This window comes from Cucurbita moschata, unplaced genomic scaffold (assembly GCF_002738365.1).
Source record: "Cucurbita moschata cultivar Rifu unplaced genomic scaffold, Cmos_1.0 Cmo_Scf00002, whole genome shotgun sequence".
In the NCBI taxonomy this organism is placed as follows: Eukaryota; Viridiplantae; Streptophyta; class Magnoliopsida; order Cucurbitales; family Cucurbitaceae; genus Cucurbita; species Cucurbita moschata.
The window spans coordinates 2,955,122-2,982,431 of NW_019268518.1; the positions used below are offsets into that span (position 1 = coordinate 2,955,122).

Here is a 27,310-nt window from a genome sequence, read left to right on the forward strand (position 1 = left end):
TTTCTCAAAAGATGAGGTGATAGTTCGGAATATTTTTTTTCGAATTAGGTTCCACGAACATGTTTGTAATTTGAGCTACATGATTTTTTAGATCATCATCGAACATTAAAACGGAACAAAATAACAAAATTAAAAAAAAAAAAAAAATATTATGCATTGACCTAACTGTTACATCACAGGGACAAAAAGGAGGTTGTGAAGTGACTTCATTGTCTACCCCTCTCGTCAAATGAATGGAGGACCGAGCTAGATTTTCATGAGCATTAACAAGTCTTGGAGTGCTTTTCAAGGGCTCTTAAACATACTCCGGGGTGATCATCACCACCTTCACGTCACATCTTGACATGAGAAAATATATTATTTTTATTGGTCGTTCGTCAACAATCTTGGACTCATAACTTATTGATGTGATCGGTCCATTTATTTTTCTTTATGATGATAAATGATAGACGATAATAAATATTGGTTCAAATCCATATTAGGTAAACTTATTAAATACAACGGATATGTTTACTTATTATCTTCCTCCCGTCGTAACACACACTATATTTATTTTATTATTGAATAATTTTTAATTTAGTTGTAAATTTTTTAGTTTAAATAAAAATTTATTACATGATATAATACATATAGAATAGAAAGAATATAAATGTTGAAATGTTTTTTTTTTCTTGTATTAAAATTAAAATTAAATTTTTTAATAAAAAATATATTTAACTGTCCTTCTCGTGGAGTGGTAACGACCTGAAGCAGCAGAGAAGATATTTTTCTCTGCCATTCTCTCTTTCACTCTCTATGGCAATGGATTCCTTCACTGTTGCTTCTTCTTTTGCTTCCTTATGGATTCCAAGACTGTCAGCTTCTTCCAAATTCTCTAAATTCAGTTCTTCTTCATCGCATTCGATTCAGCCGAGATTTCGAGTGGTTTGTTCTGGTGGCTCTCGGCACAATATTGCTCCCCAGGATTTTCATTTCATTCTTCACGATGCCATGGATTCTTCTGGGATTGACGCCTCCTACGCTAAGGTAATTCCTCTGTTTTGTCTTCTGATTTGTTTTCTTTTGATTAGGGTGCTTTTAATTCATAACGTTCTGCTAATTTGGGCATTCAGGGAGATTTTGTTGCTTATTTATTTGGTGATCAAGTCTAAACAGTTCTTTTGATTCTACGTTCGGTCTTGCAAAAGCTTTTGCCGAAATGGAATGTGCTTGTTTTCTTGTTGTTGTGTGGGATTTTTCTGAATCTTCTCTGTTTTTCAATTTCGTGATTGATATTAAAACAAACTACTCGTTAGTTTTTGTTAATTCCTACTTGAGATTTTTGTAGTTACAGGGACCAAATTAGAAACAAGAATTCTAAGATCAAAACTATTTTGACCTGTACTTCGGTTTATTGTTCTTGGATTGGCGCAGTGCCTCACTATTTCCCCCTTTGGTTTATTAGTTAAGATGATAAGCACTCTGATTTTAAAAGAAAATTGGAGAGAGAAAACAATAAAAGTTGTTTGATCTCCTGAGCACATCTGAGAAGTCATTCTATAGGGATCCTGGTTTATTAAGGTTTATTTTCACTTTCTCTTTAGACTCTTATTAGTTATCTTGGAACAAAGTTTGGGAGGTTAATAGGTTTAATGCTTCCCTATGAGCGTTCAGCCATCAAACTCTTTGTAATTATCAGCTTGATTTTATTCTTTTGGATTAGAATCCCTTTGTGAGATCCCACATCGGTTGGAGAGGGGAACGAAACATTTTTGATAAGAGTGTGAAAATTTCTCCCTAACAGACGTGTTTTAAAACCATGAAGCTGACGGCAATACGTAACGAGCTAAAGTGGATAATATTTGTTAACGGTGTGCTTGGGCAGTACAAAAGGTATCAGAGCCAGACAGCGAGCGGTGTGCCAGCGAAGACGCTAGACTCCCAAGGGGGGTGGATTGTGAGATCCCACAATGGTGGAGTGGGAAACGAAACATTTCTTATAAGGGTGTGGAAACCTCTCCCTAATAGACGCGTTTTAAAACTGTGAAGCTGATGATGATACGTAACGAGCTAAAGCAAACAATATCGGCTAGTAGTGTGCTTGTACTATTACAAATGGTATCAGAGCCAGATACCGATGGTGTGCCAGCAAGGACGCTGGCCCCCAAGGTAGGTGGATTTTGAGATCCCTCATTGGTTGGAGAGGAGAACGAATCATTCTTTATAAGGGTGTGGAAACCTCTCCCTAACAGACGCGTTTTAAAACCGTGAAGCTGACGACGATACGTAACGAACTAAAGCGAACAATATCTACTAGTGGTGTGCTTGTAGGCCGTTACACCAGGTAGTTGTGAAATTCTTTCCCTGAGCTGAGCTTCTTTTGTGTATGCCCTCATACATTCATTCATTCATTCTACCGAGTGAAAGCTTGGTTTCTTAAAATAGAAAAAAAAAGTGTTGATCACTGATTAGCTTTAAGCATTTGCAACTACTACTTCTATTTTCTCCTCCTTCATGAACGAGAACATTTTATTTCCATTTTGTTAACTTTCTTGTCTGTACATGACAAATTCTTGACCCCAGTAGTAATTTAAGTTGCTTTTATCGGAAGTTATTTTTCTTGCACAGTTTGATATTTATGCTCTGCTGGTTAACATGGTTATCAAAAATCAAGGGCATGCTCTAGTTTCTTAAGAACAAAACGGTTGTCAAATAAATCTTATTTTGATGCTCAATGACTATGCAGGAGGCTAGGAAGGGTTTCTTGACTCAGATTCAATATTTATCCAATATAGAGAGGGAAACAAGTATAAGCATTAATAGGCGTGTTGATTTGGCGAAAGCTGCTCTTTATATTGCAGCAGAGGATGATTCCTTGGTATCTCATTCATCTGTTCCTCTTCCCATCGATGCATTTATTCATAGTCTAGCTGACCTTTCCATGGGCTATTGCACTCACTATAAATCTTCATTCAATTTATCACCTGAAAGTTTTTTGGAGAGTATAGAGAGGTACATGTATGTCACTAAGGTAAGATTTTTAAATTTCAAAAACGGGTATAACAAGTTAAACATATCTCAAAATTCTTCCAGTGACATATTTCATCTTTTAGGGTTTCAGAAGAACCAGTTCTAAAGCTCAACTGGAACCACAAGCTTTATATCTTCACACAGTAAAAGATTCTGCCCTGTATTTTCTGTTTTGAGTTTTTTTCTTTCTTATTTTTTGTAGTAGAGTTGAATTATTTTTGGAAATATTTTGTTTCATGTTGACAGGTTTTGACACATGGTACAGGCTCATCTGCACAACTTTCACTCATATACTCTGAGATCTTGAAAATGCTTCGTTTATGGAGCCTTCTGGATTTTGATGTTGAGATATATCATCCTCATGACGACTATAGCCTTCCCACAGGCTATCATAAACTGAAAAGCAAGGAATCTGATCAACCACACATAATAACAACCCAAAGTCTGTTGGTGGAGGTAATATTTAGTCTTGGTCTTATCAAATATGATACTAATGACTGAACTCTTAGATTTGTTAACCTTAAGACCAGAATTTTGAAGATCGACAATAAATGGTTAACATTAGAAAATAAATCTTTCCTACCCGGATAAATAAAGATTGTATCATCAATAAATTGAAGATGCTAATGATGGGATCTATCCCTTCCCACCCAAGCCTCAAGGAGACCTTTATCCACTGTGCCAAAATGAACCTGCTAAGAGCATCAACTACTACTTTAACAGCCCAAGCCAATGTGGGATCTCACAATCAACCCCCCTTCAGGGCTTAGCATCTTTACTGGTACACCACCTCAAGTCCACCCCCCTTCGGAGCTCATCTCCTCGTTGGCACATCGCCCGGTGTTTGGTTTTGACACCATTTGTAACAGTCCAAGCCCACTGCTAGCAGATATTGTCCTCTTTGGGTTTTCCCTTTCGGGCTTCCCCTCAAGGTTTTTAAAACGTGTCTGCTAGGGAGAGGTTTCTATACCCTTATAAAGAATGCTCCGTTCTCCTCACCAAACAACGTGGGATCTCACACCCACCCTAAAAAAGGACGGGGAAATAGGATCTCCTTACGCCTCTAGTGGGACCTTTAGGCTTCCAATTAACAAGAAAAGAGTACTTAGCCTTTCTAATACGGTTCAAACTTCTTAAAGATTTTTGTAAATATTAGTAGGATATGTGGTCTCTTGATAGATTTAATACATATCTCTGGGCGTCTGTTACTAAGGCCTTACACATTTGGATGAATTGGATTCTTTTTTCGTATTGCTAGGTTAGGGTTTTGGCATTCTTTTTTGTTGGGTTGTCGATTTTGTATGTGCTTATGCATTCGTTCTTGATTAAAGAAAACGTAGTTCTAATTACTCTTTTTAATCTAGAAAAGTTCTGATTTACTCTCTGTTTGTGTACATGAATGCAGATTTTAAGCAATTTAAAAGGATCTTTTTGGCCATTTCAACAAAATCAATCCAGAAGTTTATTCTTAAGAGCGGTTGATGTTGCTAACTGTTGTGATAGATCGAATGCAATTGAGGAAAGGTATTTCAACTATTTAAATCTGCAGCATAGGCCTACTTGCATCCCCAAATTCACCATCCAGTAACTCTTTGCGTTCCTCAGCCCCTCCCTTCTAATCAGATCTTGTAGATATGTGCATTAATATCTCTGTTTTTTGCCTTTTTTTTTTTTTTTTTTCCTTTTTCAGTGGCTTTCAGCTTGCGTCTGCAAAGGCTGCTCAACACAGGCTAGAACGTGGACTTTGGACAAGTAGGCGTTATGGAGATATGAGGCGTGCATTGGCTGGTATGCTACACTTCTCTCTCTTTGAGACTGTAATAGAAAATCAAATAAAAAAAATTAAAAAAAAATGGTGAAGAAACTATTTAGCCATACTGAAAAAATGCCATCTTTTTTATTTATTTACTTCCCTACTGTTTTTGTTTTAATAAAAAGAATAGAACTACAGAGTCCAAACACACTTCACCAAGCTAAACTCTGGTTTATTTCTAACCGCCCAAACCCACCACTAATAAATATTGTCCATTTTGGCCTGTTATGTATTGCTGTCAGCTTCACAGTTTTAAAATGCGTCTGATAGCGAGAGGTTTCCACGCCCTTATAAGGAATTGTTCCCTTCTCCAACCGATATAAGATCTCACAATTCACCCTCCTTGGGGACCTAGTGTCCTCACTGACACACCGCCCGGTGACTGGTTCTGATACCATTTGCAATAGCCCAAGCTCACCACGAATAGATATTGTCCGCTTTGGTTTGTTACGTATTGCCGTCAGCCTCATATTTTTAAAACGCGGCTGATAGAGAGCGGTTTCCACACTCTTATAAGGAATGTTTCGTTCCCCTCTTCAACCGATATGGGATCCCAGAATCCACCCCCCTTGGGGTCCCATCGTCCTTTTTGACACGTTGCCTGATGACTAGTTCTGATACCATTTGCAACAGCCCAAGCCCACCACTAACAGATTTTGTTTGTTTTGACCCGTTACATATCGTCGTTAGCCTCATGGTTTTAAAACGCGTTTGATAGAGAAAAGTTTCCACACCCTTGTAAGGAATGCTTCGTTCCCCCCTCCAACCGATGTGGGATCTCACAACAAGCCTTATTCTGAATCCCAATGACATCTCAAACTTCGCTCATGGATTTATACAAGCTCTAGCTCTCTCATCCACATTAGCACCAAAATATTCTTGTTCTCTCCTGAAGGAAAAGGTTCAGTTACTTCTACTCTTCATCTTAATCTGTAAGCTCATTGTTCTTTCTTGCAGCATGTGAACGGCTTATCCTCCTTGATGTTGATATGAAGGAACTGAGAGATTATAGCATCCTTCTCTACCACTGTGGCTTCTATGAGCAATCTCTGGAGTACTTGAAGTTGTATCAGGAAACAAAGGTACATTCTATCAATCTAAAATGAAAATAAATGGAAAGGGAATTCTATCAATCTAAAATGAACTGATCACCTCAGCCAACCACTGCAGAGTTCCTCGAGTCCAACCGACATGTTAAGTTCCAAGGAGGAAGAAGCTGTGGAAAACTTGATGAAACGCCTTGCCCTTATTATGATCGAAGATGGTTGGAGCACACCCTCCTATGCTCGAAAGTTCATCGGTAAGAACGCCGAACCATGATAATTAACTCATCATGTACACTACGTTATATGTGGTCGACTAAACCTCGAAAACGAGAAGGGTGATCCCTGTTAAAAGTGATCCATCACATGGAATAGGTAACTGAATACAGGTTGTATGGAGATAATGAAAAGGGATAGGAGTCTTAAGCTCAGATGCTGAAAGGCTTAATTTGGCACTTGAGAGAAATTGGTCCTTACTATACCACTAATTATGGATGTATAAACGTTAATGTAAATACATGTAACTGAGTAAAGTTTTTTTAACTTCTGTTTCATGTAATTTTGCTAAACATTGCATTTTCTATCTTTTATTGAATTTTATTAATTCCACCCCTAGATATTATCCGCTTTGGCCTATTACGTATCGCTGTCAGCCTCACGGTTTTAAAACGCATCTGTTAGAAAGAGGTTTTACACCCATGTTTTGTTCCTATCTCCAACTGATGTAGAATCTCACAATTCATTCCCTTTGGGAGTCCAACGTCTTTGTTGGTACACCGCCCAGTTTCTGATTCTGATACCATTTGTAATGGCCCAAAGGGGACAATATCTATTAGCCGTGAGTTTGGGCCGTTACAAATGGTATCAGAGCTAGACACTGAGTGGTGTGCTAGTGAGAATGTTGGTCCCCCAAGGGGGTAGATTGTGAGATTCCACATCGGTTGGAGAGGGGAATGAAACATCCGTTATAAATGGTGTAGAAACTTCTCTCAAGTAACGTGTTTTAAAAATCGTGACGCTAATGATGATATGTAACCAGCCAAAGCGGACAATATCTTCAAAACCAAGTTTTAAAAGTTACATTTTTTATAATTTAATTATTCTTGTTTATGTGGTTTTGTAGGAGGAAGCTTTACATGTTTTATGAAAAAATTGAGACTTGAATTTGAAAAAAAAATGGTGAAATTGTGAATTTCATCCTCTAATATGTTTTCCTTAGCCAAAATTGATAAAAAATTTAAATCAAATTGCTCAACGTAAAGAGATTTAGAAGTTTTGTGAAGAAAGTGTGAATATGGAGGTATGTTATGGCTGGAGGTTAGGTATGACATTATTCAAGGTATTGTTCATGTAATGTTCGTTGTCACGGTACTGTTCATGTTTGATTTAATCGAACTGCTTTTTTACTCTTTGCCTGATTTGACCTATTTTAATCCGATTTTTTTATTTATTTGTAATGGTACCAATATTTTTCTTTAATATAGGACCTCTCCAAGAAGTTTCTAGAAATTTGGAGTTTGAAAAGCTCGAAAATCGAGGCCCTAAATACACTCAGGCATGTGCTTTTATTGGTTGAGTTAAAGCTAGCAAGAATTTGCTATTATCAATTTAGTGTTGATGTGTCAATCCAAACTGTACTCTATTGCTCATACTTGGGAAACAAAGTTCAAGATAAATCTTCAATTTACAACCGAGATTCTTCGTAGTCTCAAGGAAAATGCATGCAAGGCCAGAAGAACAGCCTTCAACTTCTCTCGAACTCCGCTGTCGATCAAGTCGCCATGACTATCGAACTTGGGCGGCGGCTGATATGCATTCAAGAAAAACTCGGGCTTGTTTATGAAATGAAGGTCAAGAAACACACCAATTTGGCGAAGATGGTACTGTGATCTTGCTCCTCCTAAGCTCCCACTTGAGCTCACGATTGCTGCTGCTTTGTCTCCCCATACGTTTGGTGGCCTTGATGCCCAGTCTAGTGCATTCTTAAGTGGTGCTATCAACATCACAACAACTCAATCAAACTGACATCAAATCAAAAAGTGTTTAGTCATGTCATTGAATCAAATCAAAGTCTTTTATTAATGGGTTGAGACAGATTCATATTTCCCGTTCGGTTTAGAATACAACAAGAAATAATACGACAAGAAATATTACCTAATTTAGTAAATGGGAATTCTACGCTTAGACCATTTCATTTTCCTATCAAGTGGAGTAGGAAAAAATTAAAGGTTTCAAAACTATGCTCATAGAAAAAATTAGTTAGAAGGATGAATGAACAGTTGACTCGAATAAACACACGATACTTCTAAACTTAAACGAAACTCACCCTCATGTTGTTTCAGTGCACCCGTGTAATACATGAAACATATGTGTAATACATGAAACATATTAGCTATCTACTCTCGAGGCTGACAGTATGGATGAAGGAGGCAATTACTCATTCTAAAAACCAATATTCTTAGACGAAAGTGAGAATATTTACTAAAACCACCCCACCTAAATAGTGGTGAAAGTTCTCTATTAATAATCATCTACAGAAATAAATAGATTACAAATGAGATGGAAGGAGCAATAAATGGATACATGGTATTAGTCTATGAACAAGGATCAAATATGATGCAATGATAAACCATAATGAAAGACTAATTATTATCAATAATACAAGATATTAACATATAATCAAATATGAAGTATACATGGAATACTAAATATTCTCAGGAACAGGCAAAAAAAAATCAGGCATCCATGATCACACAAATACTTAGTTAGAATGAGATTCCAACTTAGAGCCATTCGAGATTTTGAGAAGAATTGTTCTTTAGAGATCAGAGCACGATTCAAGTTGTAAGTTGAGTTTAAGAGAAGCTATTGAATATGATTGGCCTCTACGATAGAATTAGTCCGGAGTCGAGATGGTGATTTAACCTAGGGCCGAGGTTAGGCCTTCAAGTTTACGATCCAAGCCAATTTTTAGTTTCGATATTCTAATAAATTTAGAAATATTAATAAAAGTGATATTTTTTATAATTTAGGGAAAACAAAAAAGAGTAAAAATGAAAAGGAATTTACCGGTGACGGAGTAATTATATTCCGGCGAAGCAAAGAGAACACTCTCTGCTTCCAGAATCTTCCGACGAAACGCCTCGACAGCCGGAGGATACGTTCCATCAACCTCCAAATCGGTGTTCAGCATCGGCAACGGCGAGATATCTACATATTCGATTTCCAATCCATCGATCGACTCCTTAGCAATCTCCATCGCTACAACAACGATCTTCGAATCAGAGCCCTAGACGACGAATAATCGACAAAAACAGAGCACAGAAACAGAAAAATGGAGAGAGAGAGAGAGAGAGATTTCGATTACCAGCACGAATCAAGCCTCTATTGGTAGAACTTTTGCGAAGAGAACCACAGAGCGCGACGACCTTAACCGCCGGCTGCGCTCCCACCATCATAGAGAGTGCCATCGTCACGATCGAAGGCCTGAAGCACTGAGGATCCGGCGAGTGGAGATCCGATTCTTACGGGAATGTGGAGCGAGAGAAATTGTAGTATTGTGATCTGAAAGTTGAAAACGAAGTTGAGGCGATGAGATTGTGTTAGGAATAGTAGTGGTGTGGCGCATGTGGTCTGGCTTTTTGCAGAGCTTTCTGCTCCTTTTGCGTCTTCTCATGTCCAAATCATTTCTTTAATGGGAATCAACAGAGAAGGAAGCACTTCCCCCCCTCCATTATTAAAAATATTCTATATTTTATATTTTATCTCATAAATTTTTTAATAGTATCTTTAAAATGTCTCCTTTAAAAATTTTAAAATATTTTATTTTTACCTATGAAATTTTAAAGATAGTATTAATATTTTTTATATTTATATAAAAAAAATCAAAATTTATATGTTTAAAAAATACTCCTGAAATTTTAAATGTAGCATTAATATTTTTTATATTTATATAAAAAATATTCAAAGTTTATACATCTGTCTATCGACACCTGATATATTATCACCAAAATTTATAATATTTTTTTTTGAAATTTTATGAATATTTTTTTAAATGTATACTAATACGCGTTTTATTAGAAAGATACTTCATAGAAGGGTTAGAAATAATTTTCTATAAAGTTTGTTAATACAAATTAAAAAACTATTATAAAATAATCAATATGCATAACACTTGCGAGTGGGTTTGTGAATCTATCGGAAAGAACTAAAGTTCACCAAGAAATTCAACAATTTATTTATTTAGTCTCTATTAACCGAACCTTCTTCATTATTGTTGATTTTCTCATCGTTTTCTGTTTTTCAATAGCAGTGGCACTCCGCGTTAATTTTGTTTAATTAGTTTAAAATCACCAACACAATGTCACCCAAAAACTCATTTAATTTCTAGCAATAAGATATATAGAATCGATAATTTACTTATTACTTGCGACTCGTGATAGTGTATACTTGCACTTATCCTTGTGAATTTTACAAAATTTTATTATATATATCCGTAAGCGATCAAGTTTTTGAAATAATAATTGATATCGTATCTATTGTATTATGTTCAATGACACGTAATTAATTTAATTTGACCTTAGAGAGAAGTAGAGTTATTTGCTTCACTCCTTTTATTATTGTCAAGTTTAGCTATGAGCTACTATTTTACTATCCATTTTTCAATTCTAATCTTGAGTTGCAAGCTGAGAATATTCAAAATAAACCGATCACCCTATTTTGTGGAGTATTATAAAGACGTTATGATATGAACCAAGAGACATCAATCATACAATATATTTAATGAAGATGTGAAGAAAATGCTGTCAAAATTATCAAAAGATGTTGCAATTCATGCCACTGAAGACGAATGAAGTTTGATTGTTATAAATTTTGGGTAGATTACAATTTAAAATAATTTAGAGTTATTATATTTCATTATTGTATTTTAATACTTTTAATTTACTTACCACTCTTGAAATGTTTTGAGGCTATATAAAGTCATGTACGTTGTATTTGTAGGTAGACTTGAAAAATATAGTTCTTGAAATGTTTTGAGGCTATATAAAGTCATGTATGTTGTATTTGTAGGTAGACTTGAAAAATATAGTAAAAGAAGCATTTGTGTTTTTCTTTATCCAATGGCTAAGTTTCTTTGCAATTCTACGTAGTTTAAGTTGCATGGCTTGTGGAGTGATTTGAATCTCAAACAAGTGTTCTTGCATTAAGATACTTGATCACAAAAATCATTCAAGCTAGACATGATCGATCTTGCTTGTGGAGTGATTCGAATCTCAAACAATATTTTTGCCTTGAGATATTCCATCAAGAAGGTAATCTGAATCTTACTCTCCTTGTAGTGATTCCTCAATTATCACGTTATGTCTATCTAGTGGAGATCTTATTCACATTGGCACCAGGTAGAGCTCTAGTGAACGATAGTCTTAAGATCTTACAACAATATGTATCTAATTGGGAGCGTGTCAATCCGAATGGTACTCTATTGCTCACACCTAGGAACAATATCATCACACACAAATCTTTCGTGAATAAAGATAAGATCTTCAATTTACAACGGAGGTTCCTCGTAGTCTCAAGGAAAATGCATGCAAAGCAAGAAGAACAGCCTTCAACTTCTCTCGAACTTCACGGTCGATCAAGTCGCCATGGCTATCGAACTTGGGCGGCGGCTGATATGCGTTCAAGAAAAACTCGGGCTTGTTTATGAAATGAAGGTCAAGAAACACTCCAATTTGGCGAAGATGGTACTGTGATCTTGCTCCGCGGGAGCCCCCACTTGAGCTCACGATTGCTGCTGCTTTGTTTCCCCATACATTTGGTGGCCTTGATGCCCAGTCTAGTGCATTCTTCAGTGGTGCTATTAACATCACAACAACTAAATCAAACTGACACGAAATGAAAAGGCTTATTTTCATGGCTCGATTCGATTACTTATGAATAATATATCATAACACGAGCTCAGTTTCAAACAATAAAGGTACTTTTACCATTAAGTCCGTTTAGGTTGGCTCGTTTTTGTTGTTTAAAATTTTTATGTTCGATTTTGAACACAACAAATTTTTAACCTAATTTAGTTAATGGGAATTCTCTACTTTGCACCATTTCGTTTTCCTATCGAGTAGAGTATGAAAGAACTAAAGCTTTCAAAACTTAACCCAAATTCGTTAGAAGGTTGAATGAAAAGTTGACGTGTATAAACACGATTCTTTTAAACTTAACCCAAATTCACCCTCATGTTGTTTCGGTGCACCTCGTACAATACATGAAATCTATTAGCTATTTGCTCACGAGGTAGGTAGTATGGCCGAAGGAGGCAATTACTCATTCTAAAAACCAATATTTTTAGACGAAAGTGAGAATATTTACTAAAATCACCGCACCTAAATGATGGTGAAAGTTCTCTTTTTATAATCATTTATAGAATCAAATAAATTACAAACGAAATAGAAAGAGCAGTAAATGGATATACGACATTAGACTATGATCAAGGATCAAATATGATATATATGTTAAACGATTACAGAAGACTAATTATCTGCAATAATACTGGACACTAGCCTATAATCAAGGGTCAAATATGATGCATACAGTAGACCCAAGGCAAAATAAAGGCTATTTTCCTAGTTGTAGTCCAGCTAAATTATCCATAACCGCTAAATTATCCATAACCACACAAATTGTCCGTTAGAACCGTTTAAAGGGATCATAATACAGTTCAAATTGTATGTCGTGTTTAAGAGGAGTTATTGTCTATTATTAGTCTTTACTAGAATGAGTGGGAATTCTAGATGGTAATTTAACTTGGGCAGATGTTAGCCAATCAAAGCCAAATTTTTAATTTCAATATTCTAATAAATTTATACCCCAAGTAATTTAAAAATATTAATAAGAGTGATAATTTATATAATTAGGAAAAAAAAAGAGTAAAAATGAAAAGGAATTTACCGGTGACGGAGTAATTATATTCCGGCGAAGCAAAGAGAACACTCTCTGCTTCCAGAATCTTCCGACGAAACGCCTCGACAGCCGGTGGATACGTTCCATCAACCTCCAAATCAGTGTTTAGCATAGGCAACGGCGAGATATCTACATATTCGATTTCCATTCCATCGATCGATTCCTTGGCAATCTCAATCGCTACAACAACGATCGCCGAATCAGAGCCCTAGACGACGAACAATCGACAAAAAAACAGAGCACAGAAACAGAAAACTGGAGAGAAAGAGAGAGAGAGAGAGAGTTCGATTACCAGCACGAATCAAGCCTCTGTTGGTGGAATTTTTGCGAAGAGAACCACAGAGCGCGACGACCTTAACCGCCGGCTGCGCTCCCGCCATCACCGCGATTGAAGGCCTGAAGCACTGAGGATCCAGCGAGTGGGAACTCGATTCTTGAGGGAATGTGGAGTGAGAGAAACTGTAACGGGAGAATGGAGGAAGAGGATGATTATTGTGATCTGAGAGTTGAAAACGAAGCTCGGGCGATGAGGCTTTTCGCACAACTTTTGTGGTCACGGCTTTTTGCACAACTTTGGTTCGTTTTGCGTCCTTCTCATGTAGAAATCATTTCTTTAATGCTATCTAACGCCATAAACTTAATAAAAATATTCCTTTATTTAAAAAATATCATAAACTTTTAAAAACTTCAACCATACCTTTCAATTTTTTTAAAAAATTCATCAAATTCGCATTAATGTTTTTTATATTTATAAAAAAAATTCAATTTTTTTTTCACCTTTTATCTGTATTTTTTAAATGCGATAATAACTGTAATTTTGAAGTTTTTTTTAAAAAATTTGAAAGTATTTTAAAAAAAATTAAAAATATTAATAAAACTTATTTTTTAAAGGGTTTTGCAATTTAAATGGTATTTTTTAAAACTCATTTTTGATAGTTTAAATATATTTTTGAAATAAAGGAAATTTTTTCTAAAAGTAATAGTATTTTTTCGAAAAGTTTATGGATATCAGTGAAGTGCAAATTTATAGATATTTATTTTAGACAAACTAATATTTTTATTAATTTAACTTAAATATTAATATTGTTTTATTTTATATTTAAAAAAAATTAAATTACACTTGTTTTTTTTAAGAGCCATTAAGGTTTCAAAATATATGTTTTATTAAGGGTGTTCATATGACTTGACAACACGACCATTTTAAACTATCCAACCCAAATCATAAAACTTGAGTGAGATTGGAATTGTTTCGGTATGGGTTGAGTTAAACTTTTAAAAAAATCCAAAATCTGATTTGAGTTGATTTTTTTTTTTGTTGGGTCAACTAGACTGACTAAAAAATAGAGTAACAACTCAACCCAAACCTACTATTAAAAAGAACGACAGAAAAATTATGAGATTTTATTTATTAATATAATATGTGTTGAATGATGGAAGTCCCACATCGACTTATTTAGGGTGTGATCATGAGTTTATAAGTGAGGAATACTAATTCTATTGGCATGAGGCCTTTTGGGGAATCAATATCATACCATTGTGGAGAGTCGTGTTCGTCTAACAATATGTACTTTGAATAAGATTTTTTTAAATAATTTGAAAACAGCAGTTGAGCCTACATGATTAAGAGTAGGAAACGAAGACAAAGGTAGCAACAAACTAAGACAACATCGACCATAACTAAGGCAAGGGACGATGAGGTATATTGAAAGAGAAGGACGACAAAACAAGGAAAGAAGAGAGAGACGAGACCGTTATCAAAGTAACTCTAAAAATTGTGTCTTTTAATAGATAAAAGTATAATTTTGTTTCTTTATTATGTTCTTGTTCTTTCTTTTTATTGTAAAATGGGACACACTGATATTTCAAATGCTACTTCTGACACAACCGAGTGTGAATAGATCTGAAAATATTATTACTCAAGCAAACAATAAACTTAAGAATGAGAAATAGAATTGGGATCGAAAATTTAATCTTTATTGATATTCACACTGTTTAAATAGAATACAATCTACCAACTAATACCTGCGAATAAGAAAAAATATAAACGAAGAGAATAAAATAAAATATATTACTAAAATAATATTAAAATATATAAGATATATTCGATAACTAATATATTCTAAAAAACTATTTCTTTTTTCTTTGTTCGGGTCATCAAAATGAGCTGGGCTATCCATTATCATCACACCCATTTACATGACATCAAATTCAGCTTACAAGAATGGCCAGTCCAATTCCTTACACGTCTGAAGCTATGGCCAGGCTCCTTATCTCCACCAGAGCCTTCCCCTTTCCCCCTCTTCCCCTGGTTCCGGCACGGGCATTCTTCAGACCCTCCAAATTGTCGCCGGCGGTCAGATTCTCCGGCGACCCATCAGCCGCCAGAGCCCTACGAGTGGTGACGACTCGTGCCGGTGCCAGCACCAGCAGTTACATCTTCGCTTTCTCTATCCCCTTTTCTCTTATTCTCGTCACTGCCCTTACCGCTCTCAAAATCGGTGATAACCTGGACAAGAAGTTTCTTGAGGAGGTACTTTGTGATTTGTTATTTCGCTCCATTTTGTTTGTGGGACTGAATTTTGTTGGGCGTTCTGGTTGGTTTCAGTTCATGTTTGGTTTAGATGTGCTTTCCTGCAATGTTGAGGCTTCTGTGATATTAATGCACATAACCTGTTTGTATTAATGCTTAGTATTCAGGGAAATGATTTCTGCATATATTTTGATGTTAGAATTTGTATGGTTTATGGTTGAGCTAGCCTTTATGAAGTGTTGAGAAATTGTTCGTTACTATGATGCATTCAAGCTATCTCTTCATGTGCTAATTTTAATACTAAGATTGTTCTTATGGAGGGATTGCTGTACTTTGTTAAGCACTCTCATTATGTATTGTGATATCGGTAAAAAAGGAGAGATGTTCTCCTACCCAATGATCTCACAATCCACCCCCCTTTAGGGCTCAACGTCCTTGCTGACACTCGTTCCCTACTCCAATCGATGTGGGACTCCCCAATTCACCCCCTTCGAGGCCTGACGTTCTTGCTGGCACACTGCCTTGTGTCCACTTCCTTTAGGGCTACCTCCTTGCTGGCACATCGCCCGATGTCTGGTTTTGATACCATTTGTAACAGTCCAAGCCCACCGCTAGCAGATATTGTTCTCGGGCTTTCCGTTTTGAGCTTCCCCTCAAGTTTTTAAAACACGTATGGTAGGGAGATGTTTCTACACTCTTATAAAGAATGTTCCGTTCTCCTCCCCAACTAACGCAGGATCTCACACCTCCAGACACCCAAAAGTTGCCTTCTTTGAGCATCAGCGATCAAAAGCTTTATTTTGTAGATTCATGGCCATTTGATTAGATGATCAGTCACTTGGATAATCTTGGAGGCCTCATTCCTTGTGTAGCAGGGAAGTTCCAAGGAGTTTAATTTTCCATGTTCTCTAGGCGAGAGCTTGAACTTAGGACATTGAAAGCATCTCAAAACATTTCAAAGTTCTTTCCATCTTGGTCACCCCATAGACCTAGAACTACAAATAATCTCGGTATCGGAGGCCTCATTCAAAAAATCGATTGAGAAGTTGCGCTTTCGATCTTGTTCTCAGCTCCGGGTTTGGTTTTTTAGGCGAGGCTCTTGACTTTACAGGGTGGTTCTCGTTCAGGAATTTGTGGTTAGCTGTTTGGTTATACTTCATGCCCACTCGTCATGAACCCCCGCCCGTGTGGACATGGAGTCGCAACTCTTCTTATAGGAATCTTCTTCAACTGATTCAAGTGATTCAGCTAGTTAGAGAAGTCAGATACCTCTCTTGCAGGCTGAAACATTGATTTTGTTTTGATGCGACTCTTCCCAAAAGAGTGAGCGCTCACTCTTATAATGGGGCACATCCCCTTTTTTCTTATTAGTTAGATAAGTTGCGAAATCTCACCTTTTGAAAATCTCTCATTAGGGAGAGTGGGAGTATAGGTTCTTTTGAATCGTGTATATTCTCACCGGTCACCACCATCACTAATCTCAAGGGAGGCAGGGGTAGCCTACCATAAGAAAGATGAATCTCATTGTCTAAGAATTCAAATTCAAATGTTTTCTTCTTTTAAAGAAAGATGAATCTCATTGCAGAGAAATGACGAATGAACGAACGGAATCTTCAAAAAATCAAATAGTTGTCAAACGAGGCATAAGTTTTCCATGTGAGAGCACGAACTTAAGACATCGAAGGCATCTCATAACATTTCAAGTCGTTCCCACCTTGGTCGTCCCATAGAGCCTATTTAGAGCAGGAATATTCTGAAAGCTTGGTTCCTTTTTATGCATAGTAATCTGTTTTGTGAGGGAAATTGATTCCTGAAACTGGGAAATAGACACTGATTTTGTTGAACTGTGTTTGTGAACCAGCTTGCTCTTAATCAAGCCATAATGGAGGAAGATGAAGAGAACAAAGATGGTAGTTCAGAAATCCCTTTCGAAGAAAAACCCGCTCTTCCACGAACTCGAAACCGCCCTAAAAGGGAAGCCGAGGCCTAAATAGCAGCATAGATTTTGGATGTGAACATAATCGGATCAGACAGGCAGAAAAATGGCTCAAAGGAACTAGAAAGCTTCTATGTATACTGTATGTTACTTAGTTTTCTTCATCTTCTTCTTAATCATGATTAGTATAAAGTTAGTTTGTATGGTGAGTGAATTTAATGTTTAATATTATTGTTATATATCCTTCAAATTGAAATATTTTCAAAAAGCAAATAGGGGGTATTATCTTAAGCTCTTATTTTGTTTATTGGTTGATAAGAGGTACGATCTAGGTTACATTTAGACCGACGTTTCTAGTACAACATTAGTTGGGTCTAGTTGAAAAATATGGATCTAAAACCCGAATTTCTTAACTCTTATCTTATTAGTTCTTTGAACCATTTCTTTGCAGCGGCTCAGAAAGGGTCTTTTTCATGACTTAGAGAATAAGTTGGTCTCGAAAATCGTAGATGTTATATAATCATTTCATAATCATGACACTTCATTGGTCAAGAAGATGTTCGGAAACCAATTCATAAAATTTTTAATTAGCGAAAATGTAGTTGAGGTTTATTTTCCTAAAATAAAATAAATGAAAGCTCTAAGATCTTCAAAGATACAATAAATTAATGCCCATGAAAAAAAACTTATATATAAAGTAATATTTAGACCACTATCAAAGTTGTCGTTGTAGTATAGTGGTAAGTATTCCCGCCTGTCACGCGGGTGACCCGGGTTCGATCCCCGGCAACGGCGGATTTATTTTTCTTTTATTTTACATTTTACTAAATCTATCTCAAAACGATTCGTTTAAAAAATTATATGCAATTCCTTTGAGACACGTGGAAACGCCAGAGGGTCAACACATATTTTTTTTAAGTGATTTTTATTTTATAAATTAAATTAATGAAATTATTTAAAACTATGTATTATTAATAATATATTTTTAGTTAATTCACATTCTCATCAATATTGAAATGCACAACACACAAAAAGATTAAACTAATAGAATAATACTAATAAAAATAATAATAAAATTGAAAAATAAAATATCTTTTCATCAATTAAAATAAATTCAACCAAACTTATAAATTATATAAATCAAATCCAAATTATCTACCTAAGACATATGTATAACATATGTATATGTTAATACGCATAATTAAAAATCTAATCATTATTATTATTATTTATTTATTTTAAAATTAGAAATTCAAATCTTTACGCAGAGAATTTTAAGCTAGAACTCAAACCGTGAAACCTATTAGAATGATTTACTTAGAGACGAAGAATTGACGACTTATATTAGTTTTAATTTAGTCTTTTATGTATTTTTTTTTTATTCGCTCGTGAATTTTAAATTTGATTAATGATAAACTAACGATGAACTCATAGTAATCTAGAGAAAAAAAAATGTCATATGCAAAAGAAAATTTGATGGGGTTATAGTTTTCGTAGTGTTGAGGGGACAACTTGAGTACAGATGTAAGTATACATTGCCCTCATAATAGCCTAGGTCTACCACTAACAGATAATGTCCTCTTTGGGCTTTCCCTTTCGAGCTTCCTTTCAAAGATTTGAAACGCATAGGCTAGGGAAAGGTTTCCACACTCTTATAAACGGGGGAGGGGGGGAGGGGGGTTGGATATCACAATCCACCCCCCTTTCAGCTCATCGTCCTCGTTGGCACTCATTCCTTTCTCCAATCGATGTGAGATCCCCACCAAATTCACCCTCCTTTGGCGCCCAGCGTCTTTACTGACACACCGCCTCGTGTCTACCTCTTTTTGGGGAACAACCCCCTCGCTGGCACATCGTCTGGTGTCTGGCTCTAATACCATTTGTGACGATGCAGGTCCACTGCTAGTATATATTATCCTCTTCGGGCTTTCCCTTTTGGGCTTCCCTTTTAGGTTTTACCCACCTAGTTGTTAGGCCATTTGAGTACGATACGGACATATTTGGCCCTTCTTAATTTCACTTAGTACAAGCCTTTTCACTATCTTCTTCTTCTTCGTGTAAATAGTAGTGACTCGTTGAAGACCCTATTAAAGATTCAATAACCTTAGCTGACCCCAACGTTTTTATTTTTTTATTTTACGGTAGTGATTGGGGACAAAGTCTAAGCTGCTACGAGACCATACTTGAATGTTTTATTACCCTATGGAAATATACTTATTGATTGAAGCAATGTAGCATAAATGAAAACCGAGACAAGGAACTTTCTCATATCTGTCCCACCTCATTTAATACGCGTATATTTTAGAGTAAATTGAAATATATATTTTTTAAATAAGAAATTAAAAAAAAAAATCTTGTATTTATTTTAAAAATAAAAAATAATAAAAGATTAATTTCTCAAGGATAGCTCGATCAATATGAAACTTAATGGAAATTTTTGTAAGACGTAGAGCATAATGAGGCGAGCGACAAGGATAAAAAAGTCATTTTTCCTCCCGTCCACCCGCCAAATTAACACTCCAAAATTTATCTAATTGATGAATATGTAGAGATTCGAACATTTAACCTTTAGAAACTCGATAATATTTTTGGAAAAAATAAGGAAAAATAAGGGAATAAAATGAATAAATTATATTCCTCATAAATAAAGATAAGAGAATATATGATGACAATACCTCTTTGTGGGTCCCACTACCAGCTGGCTTCATTCCTCCCTCCAACAAGAATGCTTTGTTTTCTTTCAAAACATTCTCACATTCTCTCTCATCTCTTTCACTTTCTCAATTTCCAATTTTACCCCTCGTTCCTCTTTCTCTCTCTTCATTGTTTTTCTATAATAGATAAATATTCTTTGAAATTGAGTTAAAGAAAAGAAAAAAAAAAAGAAATTTGAAATATAAAAGAAAAAAAAAAAGAAAAAAAAAATATTTTTTTTGTTAGGGCTTTCGAGATTTGCACGTTCGATCTCAAAGAAACGAGAATAGATGCTGAGCTCTAATACCAACTATCACGGTCGTACATCTTCAACCATCGTGATTTTGACACGCTCACGACAAATCTTAAGGGGAACTCAAGTTCCATTTACATTTTTCGACCGACTTTGTGGCTTCGTCGGATCGTCAGCGAGGTTTGCCTTCGTCAACTAAACAGCTCGTACGGAATTCAAGTTCGTGCATGCATGCATGAATCGTGTCGTTAGAAATCGAGGTTACAATAATGACATTAAACCAAGGTGACAATTATAATCCTTTTGTTGTTTTACTTTTACGTAACATATTTTTAATTTATGAATATCTAAATAATTTTAATATTAGATATAGATGTATATTAAAATATGCAGAGTTTTATTTTTATTATTATTATTATTATTAAGATTTAATGTCATTATGGTAACTACTTGTAGAAAAGTGACCAAGCAAGCCAATGAAAGGGTTATAATTGTCCTTTCACACACATTTATTTAGCCCACAAACATTAATTAATACTCAAAGATTAATATTAATTATCTTTTTGTTAATTATCTTTTTGTTTTCACACTTTTAAGGATGTTAGCAGAGATTAAGAAGCTTTCTATGTCATAATTTAGCCCTAAATGTCCACAACTTTTAAGGTTGTTAAATATAATATGGGTTATGTTCACTTTTTTGTGTTAAATGTATGAATAAATGAGACATGAATATAATAGGGTGGGATTAGTTATTTCAGAGTAAAATTGTAACCGTCCAAGCCCACTATTAACAAATATTATCAGTTTTTGCTCGTTACATATTGTCGTAGTCTCATGGTTTTAAAACGCGTCTACTAAGAAGAAGTTTTCATACTTTTCTAAGGAATGTTTTGTTGCTCTCTCCAACCGACGTGTGATCTCACAATATGGTATTAGAGTCAGACACTAGGCAGTGTGCGAGCGAGTACGTTGGGAGATCCCACATCGATTTGAGAGGTGAACGAAACATTCCTAATAAAGATGTGGAAATCTCTCCCTAATAGACGTGTTTAAAACCGTGAGGTTAACGACAATACGTAACGGGTCAAAACGGACAATGCGATGGACTTGGAGGCTTTTACAAAAAAAACTATTCTCGCAGACCAACTCAGACCCTTACTTCTAGCTTCTTTTCTAAGAATGAAAACTATCCCCATGAGCCAACACGAGTCTTTCAACATCTTTTGTCCTCACTCACATTGTATCACGAAAATATTAAATTTTGGGTCATTTTTAAATAATAAACAAATATTTCTTATAAATTACTAAGCCTAATTTTCATTTTTGTTTTTAAATCTAATTTAGAAAATACGAAAATAACATATAAAAATAATAAAAATAATAAAAATACTGTTACCATTTTGTACTATTTGTTTGTTTTCAGAACAATTTAAAAAAAAAATGTTTTAAAAAAATTAAAAAGTGTTTTTAAATACCAATTATAAACAGTCTTAAAAAGGAAAATGTCTTCAATACGCACATGGTTTGCTGCATGAATTAGTACTTTGATTAATGATGATGAAACTATAAAGTTTTTTTTTTTTTTTTTTTTTAATAATTTTTAAAATTTTTAAAATTTTTAAATTTTGTAGATCTAAAAGATTATAAATTATAAAATTTTCATTTAAAATTAATATATAATTAAACGAGACCCTCTTATTTTTCTCCATTAGCTAAATAGGATCGGGAATGTGGATTATATTTTCTGTTTGAATATGTACGTTGTAATATTGAAATTTAATTATTTAAAATTTTTGCTGATAGAAATTATATTATGTTTTTGCTTAGGAAATATTATTAAATTTATTGGAATGATTTATAATTTATAATAGAAATTATATTAAAAAATAAAAATTATTTATTAAAAAAATATTTGAATTTTTTTATAAAAAAAAAAGGGTAAAAGTTTAAGGGAAAAAACTCGTTATCTACAAAAATAAATGGAGGATTTTGCAGGTAGAACTCTAATTTTCATCGGTCTCTCTTTATAAAATTTGAAAATATATTGGTTGTATAAATACAGCTATGATATATACTATTTTCCTTGAAATTAGAGGTTCAAATTTTTATATCCCGATATTTTTTAATTTATCAAGAATATAAAAATTAAATTAAGAATAAAATTATATTTTAATTTTTAATTTTTTTAAAAAAGAAATGTTATTTTGGGTATGAAGTGGCAATTCGGTAATTTGATACCCAACAGGCATTTGAATATGTTTGATGCATATGAGAGAAAAAAGTAAAGGGTTTGTGACAAAAGATTGGAGGACCCATTTGAAGTCAAAAATGGTTTCTTTTTTCTTTTTCTTTCTAAAAAACCCACTGAAGGAGGAGAGGAGGAGGTAGACCTCTCAGCCTTCTGCCATTCTTTTCCTTTTTTTTACACTATGTGATTGGAAGGCCCACCAAAGCTGGAAGCAAGCAGCACAAATTCATCTCAATCTGCTTACAAGGAAACATGATTTCAGAAAACAGGGATGTATTGAATCGACATCCTTTCATGTTTTGCTCGATTGGGTTCTTCTTTTCTCTCTGTTGATTCTTATCTTTCAAAGTTTCTTATAATTTGGGGAAGATTTGGGTCTCGTTCTGCTTCTGGGCTCTCTTGCCTGCTTGGTGTTCGACGAAATGCCTCCTCCATTGTTTTCCCCTGTTGATGGCTTCTAGCTCTGAGGAATTCTATGGAGGAAAGCCCTTTGGAGGTTCTATCAATGGCTTCCTGTATTTCTCTTTGAATGACCCTTGATTATAATTGTTTCTGCAAATGGGTTTTTGGTTTCGTGTTCATCTGTATCTAGATCGAGTGTTTTCTCAACTTTTGGATTGAGATTAGTTGAGATATCTATTCCATTGCTCCATTGATCTATTTGGATTAGTTGATTGATTGTCTGCTTGTTCTCAAATGGGCAAGAAGAAGGGATGGTTTTATTTAGTCAAGAAGCTATTTGTTTCAGAGCCAGAGCCAAAGCAGCCTGAGAAGGTAAAGACGTATGGATATAGTGTTGGGTTTTTTTAACATGTCTTCAACTAATCATCAATGCTGATGAATGTTGTTTTTTCAGAAGCAAAAGAGATGGAAATGGATGTTTGGAAGAGTGAAGAACAAGAGATTAGCCACACTGACAACACCGAAAGCGACGTTGAGACAAGAAGAGGAAGAGGAGAGGAATCAAGCTCTTTCTGTGGCCATTGCAAGTACCGCGGCTGCTGAAGCAGCCATTGCAGCTGCCAAGGCTGCTGTTGAGGTTGTGTGGCTCACAGGGACCCCTCAATCTAATCAACAAGAGGCTGGAGATGAAGCCTTTAAACCTCTCAAAAAGGTCCCTCCATCTGATCTCCTTAAACGTGAAAGGGAAATCCATGAGCTTGCTGCTATTATTATCCAAACTGCTTTCCGTGGCTTTCTTGTGAGTACTTCTTCTGACTGTACTTTCTCACTTGCTTCAATGGAATTGGAATGAAATGCTGAAACAAATCGGTACGATGGTTAGAAATCACGACTCTCCACAATAGTATGATGTTGTCCATTTTAAGCCCAATCTCTCGTAGCTTTGCTTTGGGCTTCTCCAAAAGGTTTGAAGGAGACGTATTCCTTACCTATAAACCCATAAACCCATTAGCCAATGTTGGACTCCCTCTCAACAATCCTCTAGACTTCTCTTTTTAGATGAACATGGAACTTATGAACTCAAGCCTAGACACAATAAAAATTGCAAATAAAGTGGAAAGTTGGAAACACGAGGAAGAGAATCCCAGAACAAAAACGTGGAGAATGTTCCTAAATGCACTTATTTTGCAAAAAGTAGAAACGATAAACAGGAAATATGAAACAAAAACGTTTTCAAATGGCACTTAATCCTAAGGCATCTGTGTATTTGCTTACAAGTTTTGATTCTCTAGCCTTGTTTACTTGAGTGACATTTGTATTATTAAGCAAAGAAAGTAAATTTTCAGGCAAGGAAAGCATTGAGAGCACTGAAAGGAATAGTGAGGCTACAGGCAATTATCCGAGGGAGAGCTGTTCGGCGCCAAGCCATTGTCACTTTGAAGCGCTTGCAGTCCATTGTTAGCATTCAATCACAAGTCTGTTCAAATCGACTTCATCTTCCTCAAAACACTTTCGATTCTCCTGAAACCAAGCAGTTGCAGAGCTTGAAAGAAAGGATTATAAAGGTAAGCCAAGTCTAAGTATAGCTGTATTGATTGATTTACTCGGTTAAAATACTGGTTGGTTTGATTATAATATTGTTTCTGAATAACGGCTATTTGTTTTTTAGTTTCTTCTTCTGTCTATTTCTCAATCTCCTTTTTGATAAGATTTTCTCAATCTCTTAAAGAAGTCTCTTCGTAGACTTTGTAACGACCCAAGCTCACCGCTAGCAGATATTGTCCTCTTTAGACTTTTTCTTTCGGGCTTTCCCTTAAAGTTCTTAAAACACGTCTGCTAGGGAGAGGTTTCCACACCTTTATAAAGAATGTTTCGTTCTCTTCCCTAACCGATGTGAGATCTCACAATCCATCCCCCTTCGGGGCCTAACATCCTCGTTGACACACCGCTCGATGTCCACCCTCCTTCGGGGCCCAGCATCCTTGCTGACATACCGTCTGGTGTTCACCCCCTTTCGGGGCTCAACGTCTTTGCTATATTGCTTGGTGTCTGGCTCTGATACCATTTGTAACGGCCCAATCCCACCGCTAGCAAATATTGTCCTCTTTGGATTTTTCCTTTCGGGCTTTCTCCCAAGGTTTTTAAAACGCGTCTGCTAGGGAGAGGTTTCTACACCCTTATAAAGAATACTTCGTTCCCCTCTCCAACCGATATGGGATCTCACATTATCAAAATCTCTACTTGATGTTGGACTATATTCACACCCCCAACAATTCTCTTCTCCAACAAGGAACCTCTAAGTTACTTCTTAAATAGTTGTTTATTCGTTCAATCTAGACCAAACTGAGAGGCTTGCTCTTATTTGTATTAACTTCTCTTCGCTAAAGCATACTAGTATATTCATTAAAACTCGACCACAAATGACATTTTCTGTTGCACTACCCGAACCGGCCTCTTTGGGTTGTTCCTTAACAAGTCTCATCATTGTCTTCCTTTGATTTTCTTCTTCATCCTGCATCAGTCTTCTGTAGCAGTTGATTCAGTTGACTAGTCTTCTCATTCACTTCTTCTATTTCCCATTGATTTTGAAGTTGGATTCGAACGGTCAAAGGTGGGATGATAGCCTGCTATCAAAAGAAGAATCTGATGCAGTATTTTTGAGCAAGAAAGAGGCAGTGATCAGGAGAGAACGAGTCAAAGAATACTTGTTTGCTCACAGGGTAAATCATATCCACCCTTTTTAAAAGTAAACAAACTCTGTTCCTTTGCTTCTTGAATCAAACTTTTGACACTCCATGGACATCATTTTGCAGAGATCTGCGGAGTCCGAACGAAAGAAGGTAAGTGGAAGATGGAGATACTGGCTCGACCAATGGGTCGACACCCAACTCTCGAAAAGCAAAGAACTCGAAGATTTGGACTCTCTTTTCACCCCAAATCCTAAACACAAAGTGACAGACGAAATCAAACCAAACCCACCAACAAAAACCGTGAACAAAACCATACTAGAACTCCCCAACCATTCCCCATCTCTGAAAAAGCTCGCATACCACAAGAAGCAACGTTCATTGGGAGGCGGAATCGACTCGAGCAACGTTTCATTTTCAAGTTCCCCAATGGTGCCAACATACATGGCAGCCACAGAATCTGCGAAGGCGAAAGCAAGGTCCTTGAGCTCACCAAAGCTGAGGCCAGCAGGGGGATTGGACACATGCTCCGATGGGAATTCTCCATGCAAGACAAAGCAGCTCAGTTTGGTGTCATCAATAGCGAGTGAAGTGGCCATTAGCAGTGGAAGAAGGGGGTTTCTGCAGCAGAGGTCACCGGGGCTGAAGGGGCTGCCAGGGCCAACAAGATCAAGCAGAACGCTCACCAAGGATTTGAGTATTGATTCAGAGCATTCATTACCAAACTGGGATAGACAAAGTGCCTTCCAATGATTGGTTTTTGTTGTTGTTGGGCATCTTGTGATGATACTAAATGAATACATATACAGGTTGTGGTGTTGTGCTCATATATCTAATAAAAATGTTTTTGCTGTTTGTAAATAAGTGTGCCTATAGTTTACTCTTTTAAGTGATTTGTTGTTTTCTTTGTTATTAAACTACCCACTTTATATTTAATCCTTAGATTAATGGTCTTGAACATTAACCCTTGTTCTCATGTATACTCTTTGTTTCGGTTAATATTATATTTGTAACAATCCAACCCCACCACTAATAAATACTGTCCGTTTTAACTCGTTGCGTATTGTTGTCAGCTTCAGGATTTTAAAACGTGTCTGATAGGGAGAGGTTTCCACATTCTCATAAGACGATACGTAAGGGGCTAAAGCGGACAATATCTGCTAGTGATGAGCTCGAACTGTTACATTAAGTCTATCAACTTTAATGTTGATTCTTACCCGAGTTTGTAGACATTAACACATGTAAATACTAGTTTGATAGAAATTTAAATCTCATTTTTGTTCGTAAACTTTTAAAAATTATTCCATTTTGGTTCATAATTTTTTTTTTTTTTTTTTTTTTTATAGTTTTCATAATACAAAAATAAATAAACGGTTAAATTTTGGGGTTTAGTTCATGAATTGTCAAAGTCGTGTCGAACAAAATTCTAACTTTTAAAAAATATCAAATGAATTATTAGACTTTTCCGTATCAATTTTGTATGTAATATACTTCTAACCTATATTATTAGACAAAAAATTAAAATTTTAATTCGAACGTTACTTGAATTTCATAAATATTTAACAGAGTATCTAGTTGGGTAAAGGAAAATACATGCAAGACAAGTGACAATATCGTTTGTTGCATGGTGCCACCGAGTTATATATATATATATATTTTGGAAATATAATTAAATTTATTAATATTTTTACATTTTTAAAAGGAATTATAGTAAAAATGTAAATTATATATTAATTTT

The 27,310-nt window shown here is 35.5% G+C and overlaps 5 protein-coding genes and 1 non-coding gene across 6 annotated transcripts; 4 read left to right on the forward strand and 2 right to left on the reverse strand.

The window, feature by feature from the left end:
• The first annotated feature begins 749 nt into the window (after positions 1 to 749).
• Positions 750 to 6,424, forward strand: LOC111456240. The gene is made up of 8 exons (XM_023098057.1): positions 750 to 1,026; positions 2,726 to 3,010; positions 3,093 to 3,152; positions 3,256 to 3,465; positions 4,415 to 4,533; positions 4,700 to 4,797; positions 5,780 to 5,904; positions 5,993 to 6,424. Exons 1-8 carry the CDS (start codon positions 796 to 798, stop codon positions 6,140 to 6,142), a joined length of 1,278 nt encoding a protein of 425 aa, XP_022953825.1. The 5' UTR covers positions 750 to 795; the 3' UTR covers positions 6,143 to 6,424.
• Positions 6,425 to 7,487: 1,063 nt separating this feature from the next.
• On the reverse strand, positions 7,488 to 9,570 carry LOC111429972 (NAD(P)H:quinone oxidoreductase-like). The gene is made up of 3 exons (XM_023066066.1): positions 9,233 to 9,570; positions 8,935 to 9,126; positions 7,488 to 7,858 (listed from the first exon to the last, which is right to left on the reverse strand). The coding sequence occupies exons 1-3, from the start codon at positions 9,333 to 9,335 to the stop codon at positions 7,545 to 7,547; spliced, it is 609 nt and encodes a 202-aa protein (XP_022921834.1). The 5' UTR covers positions 9,336 to 9,570; the 3' UTR covers positions 7,488 to 7,544.
• Positions 9,571 to 11,234: 1,664 nt separating this feature from the next.
• Positions 11,235 to 13,411, reverse strand: LOC111429982 (NAD(P)H:quinone oxidoreductase-like). The gene is made up of 3 exons (XM_023066077.1): positions 13,115 to 13,411; positions 12,811 to 13,002; positions 11,235 to 11,722 (listed from the first exon to the last, which is right to left on the reverse strand). Exons 1-3 carry the CDS (start codon positions 13,200 to 13,202, stop codon positions 11,409 to 11,411), a joined length of 594 nt encoding a protein of 197 aa, XP_022921845.1. The 5' UTR covers positions 13,203 to 13,411; the 3' UTR covers positions 11,235 to 11,408.
• Positions 13,412 to 15,014: 1,603 nt separating this feature from the next.
• LOC111462310 lies at positions 15,015 to 17,546 on the forward strand. The gene is made up of 2 exons (XM_023105846.1): positions 15,015 to 15,352; positions 17,214 to 17,546. The coding sequence occupies exons 1-2, from the start codon at positions 15,044 to 15,046 to the stop codon at positions 17,340 to 17,342; spliced, it is 438 nt and encodes a 145-aa protein (XP_022961614.1). The 5' UTR covers positions 15,015 to 15,043; the 3' UTR covers positions 17,343 to 17,546.
• A 465-nt stretch (positions 17,547 to 18,011) lies between these two features.
• On the forward strand, positions 18,012 to 18,083 carry TRNAD-GUC. Its single transcript has one exon. It is a non-coding gene; the product is annotated as a tRNA-Asp (tRNA).
• Positions 18,084 to 22,538: 4,455 nt separating this feature from the next.
• LOC111430210 (protein IQ-DOMAIN 14-like) lies at positions 22,539 to 26,514 on the forward strand. Its single transcript, XM_023066378.1, has 5 exons — positions 22,539 to 23,257; positions 23,340 to 23,684; positions 24,232 to 24,450; positions 25,477 to 25,605; positions 25,699 to 26,514. Exons 1-5 carry the CDS (start codon positions 23,180 to 23,182, stop codon positions 26,323 to 26,325), a joined length of 1,398 nt encoding a protein of 465 aa, XP_022922146.1. The 5' UTR covers positions 22,539 to 23,179; the 3' UTR covers positions 26,326 to 26,514.
• Positions 26,515 to 27,310: the final 796 nt, after the last annotated feature.

Coding starts and splice junctions, on each gene's coding strand:
- LOC111456240 (XM_023098057.1), top strand. CDS start 796: ATGGCAATGGATTCCTTCACTGTTGCTTCTTCTTTTGCTTCCTTATGG. Junction 3,011..3,092: donor GGTACATGTATGTCACTAAG/GTAAGATTTTTA, acceptor TTCATCTTTTAG/GGTTTCAGAAGAACCAGTTC. Junction 5,905..5,992: donor AGTTGTATCAGGAAACAAAG/GTACATTCTATC, acceptor CAACCACTGCAG/AGTTCCTCGAGTCCAACCGA.
- LOC111429972 (XM_023066066.1), bottom strand. CDS start 9,335: ATGGCACTCTCTATGATGGTGGGAGCGCAGCCGGCGGTTAAGGTCGTC. Junction 9,127..9,232: donor TAGAGGCTTGATTCGTGCTG/GTAATCGAAATC, acceptor TCGTTGTTGTAG/CGATGGAGATTGCTAAGGAG. Junction 7,859..8,934: donor ATATAATTACTCCGTCACCG/GTAAATTCCTTT, acceptor TGATGTTGATAG/CACCACTTAAGAATGCACTA.
- LOC111429982 (XM_023066077.1), bottom strand. CDS start 13,202: ATGGCGGGAGCGCAGCCGGCGGTTAAGGTCGTCGCGCTCTGTGGTTCT. Junction 13,003..13,114: donor CAGAGGCTTGATTCGTGCTG/GTAATCGAACTC, acceptor TCGTTGTTGTAG/CGATTGAGATTGCCAAGGAA. Junction 11,723..12,810: donor ATATAATTACTCCGTCACCG/GTAAATTCCTTT, acceptor TGATGTTAATAG/CACCACTGAAGAATGCACTA.
- LOC111462310 (XM_023105846.1), top strand. CDS start 15,044: ATGGCCAGTCCAATTCCTTACACGTCTGAAGCTATGGCCAGGCTCCTT. Junction 15,353..17,213: donor ACAAGAAGTTTCTTGAGGAG/GTACTTTGTGAT, acceptor TTTGTGAACCAG/CTTGCTCTTAATCAAGCCAT.
- LOC111430210 (XM_023066378.1), top strand. CDS start 23,180: ATGGGCAAGAAGAAGGGATGGTTTTATTTAGTCAAGAAGCTATTTGTT. Junction 23,258..23,339: donor AGCCAAAGCAGCCTGAGAAG/GTAAAGACGTAT, acceptor TTGTTTTTTCAG/AAGCAAAAGAGATGGAAATG. Junction 24,451..25,476: donor TGAAAGAAAGGATTATAAAG/GTAAGCCAAGTC, acceptor TTGATTTTGAAG/TTGGATTCGAACGGTCAAAG.